The 11,754-nt window shown below is 45.6% G+C and overlaps 1 protein-coding gene across 1 annotated transcript in view; it reads right to left on the reverse strand.

The window, feature by feature from the left end:
• MAP3K7CL (MAP3K7 C-terminal like) overlaps positions 1-11,514 on the reverse strand; it is a 33,795-nt gene extending 22,281 nt beyond the window's left edge. The window contains exons 1-2 of the mRNA XM_066254985.1: positions 11,227-11,514; positions 9,063-9,171 (exon numbers count right to left, since the gene is read on the reverse strand). Of these exons, the coding sequence (XP_066111082.1) occupies positions 9,063-9,132 (70 nt within the window). The 5' untranslated portion in view covers positions 9,133-9,171; positions 11,227-11,514. The remainder of the gene's footprint in view (positions 1-9,062; positions 9,172-11,226) is intronic.
• Between the last annotated feature and the right edge of the window lie 240 nt (positions 11,515-11,754).

The raw sequence follows: 11,754 nt of genomic DNA on the forward strand, positions 1-11,754 counted from the left end.
CGGCTCCCCGTGAAGTCTTGTTCCTACCTCCTTCATTATAAAAAGAATTTATTTGCTTTGCTACAGCGAAATGCAGAGCACATGCCTGGTGTCCCCAGAACTGATGAGGCCCATGACCACAGTCTCGTCATTACTTATAGTCATAGCACCTGCAGGCACATACGTGTGACCATGCTGGTAATTTGCAGACAAGTAAAGGCTTAACATTTGGGTCCATGAGTTGCTAGAAAGCCTGATTGATTGGCATAGAAATAAATATAATTGATTTTCCAATGACAAGCAAAATAAAAGTAAGACCTTTGTTAAAAAATTAATGAAGTCAGTTTAATCCGAACAGGAAATGGCAGCAGAAACAAGACCAGAGACAGATGTGAAGAAGAGCAAGTTGGGTGCAGAAGAGCAAGTTGAGCGCCAGCCCATGGGTCACTGTCCGGTGCCATCTGGTGCAGCTGGCACCCCTGCCCGCCAGGAGTTCGGCTCGCAATGCTGCCCTCCACACTGCCCCAAGCTGACGTGCAGTGTGTTCACTTTTAAACAGTGTCTGTCTTCTTTGACTGGTTTTAAAAATAGGCAAATATTCTAAAAGGAGGACAATGAATCACAGGACTGGGCCAGAAGGGAAGAAGGAGAATGACTCAGGCCGACAAGGACCGCAGCCGCGCACAAACACATGGCCAGACCCTGGTAAAACGCACAGGCAGCGGCACCTGACCAGGGTTCCTGAGCACAGTGCACCCTGCTCTGACAGTTCCGGAAACGCAGGACACACTGTGCGGCATCCTCCCCCCCGCCCCAGAAAATCTGCCTTTTTAAGAAAGAAAGAAGAGCAGTAACCAGATACATTTACAAAGTGACAGGATGAGATGCAAGTGCATCTTATTAAAATTTACTTATTTACCAAATATTTATATGACACCGTGACAGGGCTCTGTGGCAAGTCGGCAAATCACCTTATCATATTTTTAATGTGTCAAGGAAATAGTTCAGCCCTGGCTGGTTAGCTCAGTCAGTTAAGAGCATCAGCCCGAGCCAACCAGGTTGCAGGTTTGATTTCCAGTCAGGGCACACAAGGGAAGTAACCAAGGAATGCACAACTGAGTGGAACAACAAAGGCTTCCCTTTCCCCTCTCCCTCCCTTTCTCTTTCTGTCTCTCTAAAAATGCATAAAAATTAAGCCCTGGCCAGATATCTCGGTTGTTGGTTGTAGCATCGTCCCGGAGAACAGAGGTTGCTGGGGTTGATTCCCTGGTCAGGGCACATACAGGAGCAGCTTGATGTTACTGTCTCTCTCTCTCTTCCTGCCTCTCTCAAAACCAAAAAACAAAAAGGCTTTCTTCCTTTTCAAAACGAACATTGGTCTTGATGAACCAGGCAAAACAGATCCCAAGAAAGTGTTTAAAGCATGAAATATAGAGGAAGAAATTAAAGAGGAATTTGTTATAAGGAGAGGCTCACTGCCTGTGTTGCAAATATGATGTAACTAAGTCAATGGTGCTTAAAATAGAACCTCCTTATGGTGTCCTAGCATTGCGACATCCCATAGTACGTTGGGAACGGGCTCGTCTTGGAGCCTGAGCAGCTGGAGGGTTGTGTTTGTGGCTGTGCTGTTCCAGATCTCCGTAAACTCTTCTCTGCCTTTCTCCATGAATCACACAAGTGGGACCCATCCAGTCTGTCATCTAGCCCCTCACTGTTCCGTGTTCATTGGAGCCACATGTGGACCAGACTTCTGGGTGCAGAGGAGAGACAGGGGCTCATAGACAGAAGGCTCTCCCAGCTCAGGCTCCTGGCCACCCTCTGCCCTCCCTTACCTTTGGGCTGTGAGTCCCCACATTCTGCACGTTTGTACTTCATGAGCCAGCAAGTCTCCCCCAAACACTGGGAATCACTGTTGGGTGTCCAGCTCGTGCCCACAAGTCACAGTGACCACTATGTGTCACTGGCGTCTCTTCATGACAGAGAGCATTCGGACACCAAAATCATAAGACAAGCATCATCTTCGACCAGAAGAGTGCTCATTATATTGGATAAATTTAGCTTTGTAGATAAAAGCAAACACTGAAAAATCCTCACTGCCATGTCCTTATTTCTTCTGTTTTACATCAGCGAGGTGAAATGTCATCAAAGCCAGACCAGGTGTGTCGATCAGCCTTTTAGAGCCACTGGGCTCCTTACCCAGACACAGTCGGGGGCTGGACCGAGACATCAGATTCACTCAGAGGAGACCCACCGCAGTGTGCAGGGGAGCCTTCTCAGGGACATCCTCATCTTCTTTCCCACTCCCAGCTAGGACCCTGAGAGGCCACTGCTCAGACTCCACTTCATCTCCCCGCACACCCAGCAGTCAGAGCTAGCCTCATGGTCACCCGCCTGCCCATTACATGGAGCCCTTGGGCCAGGTGGGCCCACAGAGGTATAATGTTCTGCCCACAATGTCTTTGGATTCTTCATCATTCCTGAACAGGAGCCCCAGGTCTGCACTGACCCCCCACAAATCATGTAGCTGGTCCTATCGGCAGTTTGACCCAAATGCTGGTACCCTGGAGACCATCCTTCAGGGCACCAGAGACAAACACACCTCAAGGGCAAGTGAGTTTGGGCAGTGGCTGCAGCGCCCAGGCCGTTGCAGAAACTCTCCTGGGAACTGCTTGACACTTAGGACTCAGCTGGTCAGCACAACATTCTGGAGGACAAACCTGCATTTGAAGCTTGGGTCAGCCACTTTTTACTTGGTGAATGTGGACAACAAAAGTAACCTCTCTGAGACTCAGTTTTCTCCTCTGCAAAATGGGCATGGTGTTACCTGTCTCAGACACTAGTTATTAGTAGAGGAATGCATATATCAATCATTTGTCCTAAAACCTGGTACCTAGGAAATAATCAGTAATAATATATAATAAATGCCTAATATAATTAAATTTAGTTTCTATTTCTTTTAGCCATAAATCTGAACAAAAGGGTCATGGGGAGACAAAGCACCTGTGTGTGTGCTTGTGTGCGTGCATGTGTAACTGTGAGTGTGTGTGAGTGTGTGTGTGTGCATGCACTGCGGTGGGAGTGGACAGCATCACTAGTCTTCACCTGAATAATACAAGCACAGCCTCTCACTGCTTAGCTCCCCTGTGCCAGTCAGAGCAGACTTCCCTGGAGCAGCACCACCTCAGGTCCTGCAGGCTTACTCTTTTCCTTTAAATCTCAGCTTAACAATTGCGTTTCTCTTTCAGTTTCCTATCAATGCAAACACTTTCTATATGAAATATTGTGTAAAAAATTATCCAGTGCATGAAAGGACTTTAAGCACTTTTGTTTTAAATCTAAATCAAGATTAATATTTAATTTATAGAAATAAAGTAAGTGATATAAGGCTGCCAACACATTAATAATATATCAAACAACTTTTATAAATGTCTGGATACCTAGCTTCTCAATAGAGCATCACATCAACAGCTTTTTCAAACTTTATCTCCTGCTTGTTAAGCATTAAGAGATGTGAATTCTTTAAAACACATTAGATTTTCAGTGCCCATGAAATTAAAAGTACAGATATAAGTATGGACATATGGACAATGTAAATGTCCATATGTAAATATGGACATAGATATAAACACAGATGTGGATGCTGGCAGAGATTTGGTATGACACCTGGCAGATGATCAATTCTTTATAATTAATATTTTTCTATTTTAAAAAAATTTTCCATAAATTTGAAAGAGAGAAAGAGGAAGGGAGAGAGAAGCATCAACTCGTTGTTCCACTTAGTTGTTCCATTTAGTTGAGCACTCATTGGTTGCTTCTCATATGTGCCCTAACCAGGGATCGAACTTGTGCCCTCAATGCACAGGGACAATACTCTATCCACTGAGCCCCCCACCCAGGGTCTGTGATTAGTATTAATCATCATGTTACCTGAACCAATACCTAAAACTATAAGGTAGATAAGATCACACATCAAATAGACTAAATGGTATTTCTTAGCACAGGGAGATCTGATTTAGTTGTGGGACAGGTTTTATATTTCTTAGAAACATTCATCTAAACACTATTATTGTAGCTATCATTTTGTGAGTCTTACCAGGATTTACCCTTTTTGTAAGACTATTTTTACTTATTTAGCTTATAAAATACTCACCCAGAAACCTCTGCTTTAAAAAAGAGCCTCTAGGAAGTATATTTACCACCAAATAAAATTTACCTCTATTTTTTTTTCCAGTTCTATAAAAATATATCAGAACTAACCTTTATCCATCATTTTGCATGACCACCGAGGAGCTCTCTGCTGTCAGGAACATTCATCTTTCTCTTATCACGTGGATCCCACTGGCCAAATGGGTACTCAAGGAAAATCAGCCCCAAGGGCCTGGCTTTGAATCCCTTTTTAATACTATTAACTGCCATTCGAGGCAAGTTACTTACCCTCCTATAGCCAATGATCCACATCTGTAAAATAGGTATAATAACATCTTCCCTCTGAGTCGTCCAGAATACATTGAAGTTTACATTCTGGGGCCCAGCTCTGCTCAGGAAGAGTGCAGACAGAGCAGGTCCTTCTCCCACCTGGCCCACGCTTGTCTATGAGCTGAGCAGCTTTAAACGCAGGGCAGAGCTGGGACAGGACGTGCCCCAGCCCCCATGTCCCTAAGTGCCATCCCCACCAAACTTCCAGTGGTGACTTTATCCCTTGACCTCCTGCTGATTCCCCTGTGGGTATGCATAGTTGAACACACACACACTCTGAGAGAAGTGAAAAGCTATATACATCAGTACTCTTTTGTTGCTTCATGTGAACAAGGTTTCCTGGGACCTGGAGAGAACAAGGATTGAGGGCCTGGACAGAGAGACCACCAGAATCTTGGGGCCCCAAGGGTGACAAAGGAAACAAAACCAAAGGGTCCAACGGCAGAGAAGGCTGAAGGAAGAGGACAATGACAAGACACCCATCACCAGCATCCCAGTTTTGCTGAGAGCCAGTTTGGCACGTGACAAAGAGAAACATTCACACAAAAAAACCCCAAAACAGTTAGATCAAGGGTAGCTGCTTCAGATACACACAAAACTGCTCTGATATGCAGGAGAAGATAGTTTTTCTTGAAAGAAACACCCACAGAATGGGTCTTGGAGTTTTTTAACTGAATATCATGTGATTAATATATGCTAGTTATAAAAATAGCTCAAAAGATATTTTTTTAAACAAAATGCTGAAAGCCACCAGCTTGGGCCGAAACCAATATCCTTGACACCACTTTTTAAATAAAAACTAAAATATAAATAAATAAATAAACAAACAAACAAACAATCCCAAAGCTTAGGGATTCTCTACATTTATGTGTGAGTATGTCAGGTTTTGGCTCCCCGGAAGGGAAAGAAAACGCTCGAGTAATTAACATGAAATCCTCAGGGCAGCCCGATTCTCCCTACTCTCTAGTTGGAGAAGAAACCCAAGAAGAGAGATTCACGTTTCTTTTCTGCTGGGAAATTGAATTTTCTGTTGTGAAAACTAACTCCATGAAGGTCTCAATTTAGAAAGCTAATACTTCAGAATTGCCAGTTTGGAAGCCATCCCAACGGTATCATTAGTTTAAAGATACACAATGCAGCTTCCGGAAACATTTAGCTACATGTTACTTCGTGGAGTTTTCCAATGATAGACCAGAAATGGTGATTTTATTACAAAGGTCTTTTTTCTTTCCCCTAAAACTTGCTTCCTTTATTTCAGCCTCTGGAGAGAGTGGTCTATTTGGGGTCTTGAGGCTCATTCTGCTGTCAATGAACAGCGACAGAGTCCCCGTCTTCAAGGGACAGTCTGTGAGCAGGTCCTTCTCACCTCCCTTCAGAGTGTGCTCTGAACCTAGTCATCCTGTCATCTAATCCAGGCCTCATCCCATTGTCGCACACCATTACAGAAAGCCCCCTCCATTTCTCCTCTCCACAGTCCAGACTGACCCACAAATCACACATTGTCATCATATCACTCCCTTGCTCAAGAGCTTTTCACACTCTATCGCTTTGGATCAAGTCCAAGCTCCTTTGCTGAGCCTTTTAGAGTGGCTGGAGAACTCTGGTTCACATTGGCTGAACAGACACACATTCTCCATGAGGCTGCAGCCCCAGCGCCCAGGTAAGCAAGCTCAGGGGGGCGTCACTGTGCACAGTTCAGCCCCTGCTCCAGGTGAGGAGGGCGTTAGCACTTAAGGAATATATCATACTCTTCCTAACTCAGGTGTTGCTCATGCTTCGTGTTTGGAGGGAAAAGGAAGAACTGTTGAAAGATAAATAGCCCCTTTTTTTGTACCCAGTACCCAGAAATGGCACCTTTCCTACACAGCCTTCCCATACCCTACCCACCTTCAAGCCCAGGTTGACCACCTTGTTCTCCAAGAAGCTGCTGTATCTGCTCTGCATGTCACAGATTTCCCCCAGTCTGGGCCCAATGCATTGTCAGATACAGAAGTTGGCACATGGGACTTGATTTTTAACGGGTGCTCTCAGGTGATTATTTTAAGGTTGAGAAATACCAACTCCTGCCCTTGAGTACCCTAGTCAGGTGTCCTTTCTAGAGATATGGGGACCTACTGGTTACAAGAAGATGAGTTCCTATACATCAAGAATAGGGATGCACAGGAATAGTTTATTTATTTGAATAAATGATCATCATTATTTGATGCTGCAATATCAAAAACTTTTTTACAAGTGAGCATTCTCTGGTCACTTGAAAGAAACAGAAACAAATCAGTCTAAAATGACTGATGAAAAACATGCAAGACCTCCCAGGCAGGGGCCAGGAGAGTGAGAAAGATGGTGGCAAATCAATGACAAGCTATCCACCTTGTACTTCAAGGCAGAGTCTGTTTATGCAACCCAAGGTCCAGAGTCCCCTCTCAATGGCTTTCCTTGTACATACACAAATTCTGTTAAAATAAAGACGAGGGAACAGTACTTGTCTCGTCCTGAATTATAATACAATGATATCTTGGAATACACTAGCTTAATATAATGAAATTTTCTTTGTAAGGTTAAGTTTAACAGAGCTTGTTCTGCTTGCGTGGGACATGAACACAAATGATACATCTTCTTTCTCCTCGATTTGGGGTTACATGCGTCTGTCCTGAGAGGTAGCCACTCAACACGGACTGCCTCTCAAAATCTTGCCTTTACAAAACACATGAAAACAAAAGGATTTTTTTTTGTTCTTATGTGTTTTTGTTTGATTTTAATTAAAAGACTTTATCTTTTAGAGCAGTTTTAGGTTACAGGTAAATTGAGCAGACAGTACAGAAGTCTCATAGACCCTCTCACCACACACAGTTTTCTATTTCTTCTTAGAGAAGCAGCATGGAAATGGAGAGAGCTCAGATTGCCTGTCTAGTGACCGGAGTTTAAGTTGAAACTCCACTACTACTCACTATGAGTGTGGTCTCGGCTCCCCAGTCTCTGTCTCTGCATGCTTGGAATATTAATGCCACCACTAGTAAATACCTAACACAAAACACAAATGCAAGTAATGCCACTTGTCATTTCTGTGCTGCGATGCACTGGTTTGCCTATTGGGAGGATTTCCCTTCCCTGCTCCCTTTCAAAGGGACACATATAGGGACATACATGTGGGGAGGAGTGACAGACAGGACCAGAGCAGGCCATGGAAAGACCAGGTGGCAAAGAGACCAGGCTTCCCCTCTTGTGCTGCAGAACCAACCAACATCCCAGGGGGCTGCATAGTCCAGGAAACAGGGGCAGTGAGGCTACCAGTGCGATCCCTGGCAAAGCACAGCCCGAGCTGCCTGTTAGGTCAGACTTCACGGAGCCTAATCCTTCCTTTGCACTAGTTGGGGAGGAAACTGTCCCTTTTCAGCCATTCCTCTATATGGGCATTGTTGGAAGAAAAAGTAGATGATAGATGATGATAGATAGATAGATAGATAGATAGATGATAGATAGATAGATAGATAATGGACAGACAGATGGTAGATAGATAGATAGATAGATAGATATAGAAAATCAATCCTCGGCCCTGGCTGGTTGGCTCAGCGGTAGAGCGTTGGCCTGGCGTGCGGGGGACCCGGGTTCGATTCCTGGCCAGGGCGCATGGGGGAAGCGCCCATTTGCTTCTCCACAACCCTCCCCCTTCCTCTCTGTCTCTCTCTTTCCCTCCCGCGGCCAAGGCTCCATTGGAGCAAAGATGGCCCGGGCGCTGGGGATGGCTCCTTGGCCTCTGCCCCAGGCGCTAGAGTGGCTCTGGTCGCGGCAGGGCGACGCCCTGAGGGGCAGAGCATCGCCCCCTGGTGGGCAGAGCATCACCCCTGGTGGGCGTGCCAGGTGGATCCCGGTCGCGCGCATGCGGGAGTCTGTCTGACTGTCTCTCCCCGTTTCCAGCTTCAGAAAAATGCAACAAAAAAAAGAAAGAAAGAAAGAAAGAAAGAAAGAAAATCAATCCTCAAAAGATCCAAAGTCTAAGAGACTATGCTGCCTGAGCATGTGCTCACGTGACATTCACAGATGACATTAGGCCGAGGGTGACAGCTGAATGTATGGAAGAGGCCCAAGCCTTCCTTGATCACTGCTGTGACCTCACACCAGCTGAGGTCCCTGTTGGGGATGGTGCGATGCCCTTGTGTGCTGGAAGGTCATGGAAGGAGCCAGCCGCAGGCTCCAGGTGTGGCAGCCTCACCTCAGACCCTGCTATTCAAGGAAGGCGGCCTCACCTGTCCCAGGTCACGGGCTCAGTGGAAATGTGGGAACAGGGGTCTCCACTGAGGAGCTTAGGCTTCAGGAAGTGCTGCTGGAACCCAGACAGCGATATTTTTACACCCCGACCGACTGCCAGCTCCCAGTACACGTTTCCTCAGGAAGGCTTAGCAATGACCTATTTTGCTGTTGCTAGACATTGTCATAGCCCATGGCTCTTACAATAAAAGGAAGCAAAATAGGGAAGGGGGAAAAGAAGAAGAAATGAACTAAAATGACCAAAGAAAGAGAGACGAGGTAAGCTCCCGCAGGGGTTCTCGGGACGCCCCCGCAAGCAGGCGGGCATGCCTGGAGCAGCTGGAGGGCTGTGGGCAGGTGCGTACCTGAGGCATCGTCAAGGCTGAAGGCGATGCGCACGGGCTGATCCGCAGGGACCCTGGCCGCTCTGATCATGTGGGCACCAGAACCTCGGCCTCCCCCCGAGTCTTCCAGCTGCAGAACGAGAAGGCATCATCATGTCACCCCTGAGCATCTGTGTGACACCCAGGGGTCCTTGGAGTGGAAGGCCAGCTAAGCATTGCTTCCTTATTCTAAAGGTACTCCCATGAACTAGCTTCCCTTCCCTACCCCAAAGGTGTGCACCAGTCCCATTTAAATCCTTTCTCTGACATACAAAAACAATGCTTTGGAAACATACATCTAGAATAAAATGTACAAGATATTTTTAGCATCCCTTCACACTGACCAGTCCAACCTGGCCTTTAGAAGGCTTTCATTTTATTTTTAATTGAGGGGGATAAAGAAGTCTTCACTGGGCGTCAGATGGATTCCTGTTACACTGGGCTAGCTCAAAAGTCTAAGGCGGATGTGAGTCGTTGACCTGGGGTGGTAAAGAATGAGTATCATGGAGTCATTTGAAGAATGTCAAAGACTAATTTAAAATATCCCACAGTTACATTATGAAAATGATGTGCTTTAAACATCTGACCGACTACCTGTAAATCTGGCGAGAGCTCTATGGTAACACATCTTAATGCACAATATAAGCAAAAGACAAAACTGGGAGACACCCCATTGATGTTCTGCGTCATCTATTAGATTATTATTTAATTAATAAGCTAGGGAGACTGAGTGGGAAAGTATCCTGCAGATAAGATGTGTCAGGGTGGGCAAAACATGACTATTTCTTTGTCATAATAGAGAATTTAGCCCAAACACATTTACACCAAGATATATGATAATTTTTATCCACTGGCACTAGGAAAAGATATTGTTATAACTACATCTTTGTTATTTAAATACATACAAGGTGGGGCAAACATAGGTTTATAGGTGTTTGTATTGAAAACAATACAATAATAAATAAATAATAATGCAAGAATAAAGTCTGTTTTGTGCACTCACAACTGAAAATGTATGTTTGCCCCACCCATATATTTTTTAACTTTTTATTTTTTAGTCATGTTTCCCCTAAACCCTCTACTTTCCTTCTCATGTAAACAGTAAACCAAAAACTCTGAATGATATTTTAAAGAAAATATCTCTAAAAATGGCAAAATATAAATCATCTCTTTAGCCATCCTTAAGCGAGATTCTGGGAACTGCTTCAGTGGGACATTTTCTCACAAGAAGGTCCCTGAATCTTTCCCATAACTTTTTTTTTCTATCTAAAAATAGTGTCTAGAACACTGAATTTTGTTTTTACAATTATTTATAGAGCCAAAGCAAATGCATATATATGTACATGTATATTTAGACATGACATATATATAGAACCATCTCACCCAGTATGTGGAAAGAAAACAGGTTTATGTTCAACACTTAGTTTTGTTTGGGAGGAAAAAAACCCCAGCAACTGTTTATCATGCAATTAGAATAATGTTCGGTCCATTCATTTCACACTATAAGTAGTGAGGAAACCCAAAGGACTGCATGTCACGCCGTTCTGCGTTAGAGAGAGTAGTGACATGAAACACCCAACATAAGAAGAGGGTGATATAAACCTGTTTCTCAGCCAGGATTTGCTTCCTCTTAGCCCTGACATAACATTGCTATGCAGCTTCATCTGCTTAGAAGCAAGCATCCTGTTAGCCACCTGTTCCTGGGGGATAGAACAGACTGCCTCCAATTCAACAAAACAAACAATACAACCCCCTTTCTGTTGTGGCTAAAAGATAAAAGTCTTATAGTCACACATCGTACAATCAGCAAGTCACGTTACCAGAACGCCTCAGGGTGCAAAGCTGGGCTGTTCTTCCAGCTGAGGCTCCCAGCACTGCCTGCGCACAGAGGTGGCAGACTGCCTCCAGGGAAAGGGAAGTGACAAACTCAGAGACACAGACAGAGCCGCTCCCCTACACAACCCACACATCTGTGTGCCTCGAAAGGGTGGCGGCCGCCAAGTTGGGTGGATTTTGAATACCACACAGGGTCCACCCCAAGAGTCCCTGCACCAGCTTGCCTTTCCATCCCTGCCCTGGGCTGCGACAGAGCTGTGGTTGAGCGGCTGGTGCTGCGCGGTTAGCGGGCATCACACCTGTTCCTTACCTCACTCGGCGGAGTGTGTGCCCTCGTGTGATCCAGGGCCAGCACTGCCTTGGCCGGCCGTCACTCTGTGCGGCAGAAGCTCAGTCAGACACTGCACCTGCCGTGGAGCAGCCACTGACAGTCTGAGGAGCAGTGACAGCTGTCAGGCCGGCTCTGCTACCTGCTGTCTCCAGACCCGCGTCCCACGGGCCTCCTGTTCCGCTTCCCACTGCCACCCTCTCCTGCCCTCGCCTCTCCAACAGCCGGGATGTTGTCATGCTTCTAGAAAAAGCAGGAGCAAGAGAAACCCTCCTCCTGTCAGAGGCATTGATAAACAGCAAGTTGCAGAGAGTCCAAATGTTTTAATTCATTAGTCTCTGGCAAACCTAAAATACAAACAGGCTTGCTTCACACAACAGGAATGTCTTCAGCGTGACCCAATCGGTGTCTGACTACCACAGCTAACTGGCAAACACAGCATGACCCCAGTCAGCACAAATGCCACTCGGTCAGCCCCAGGACACCAGCCAAGTCGACGGGCCACAGGCC

This window comes from Saccopteryx bilineata, chromosome 2 (genome assembly GCF_036850765.1).
Source record: "Saccopteryx bilineata isolate mSacBil1 chromosome 2, mSacBil1_pri_phased_curated, whole genome shotgun sequence".
NCBI classification, from domain to species: Eukaryota; Metazoa; Chordata; class Mammalia; order Chiroptera; family Emballonuridae; genus Saccopteryx; species Saccopteryx bilineata.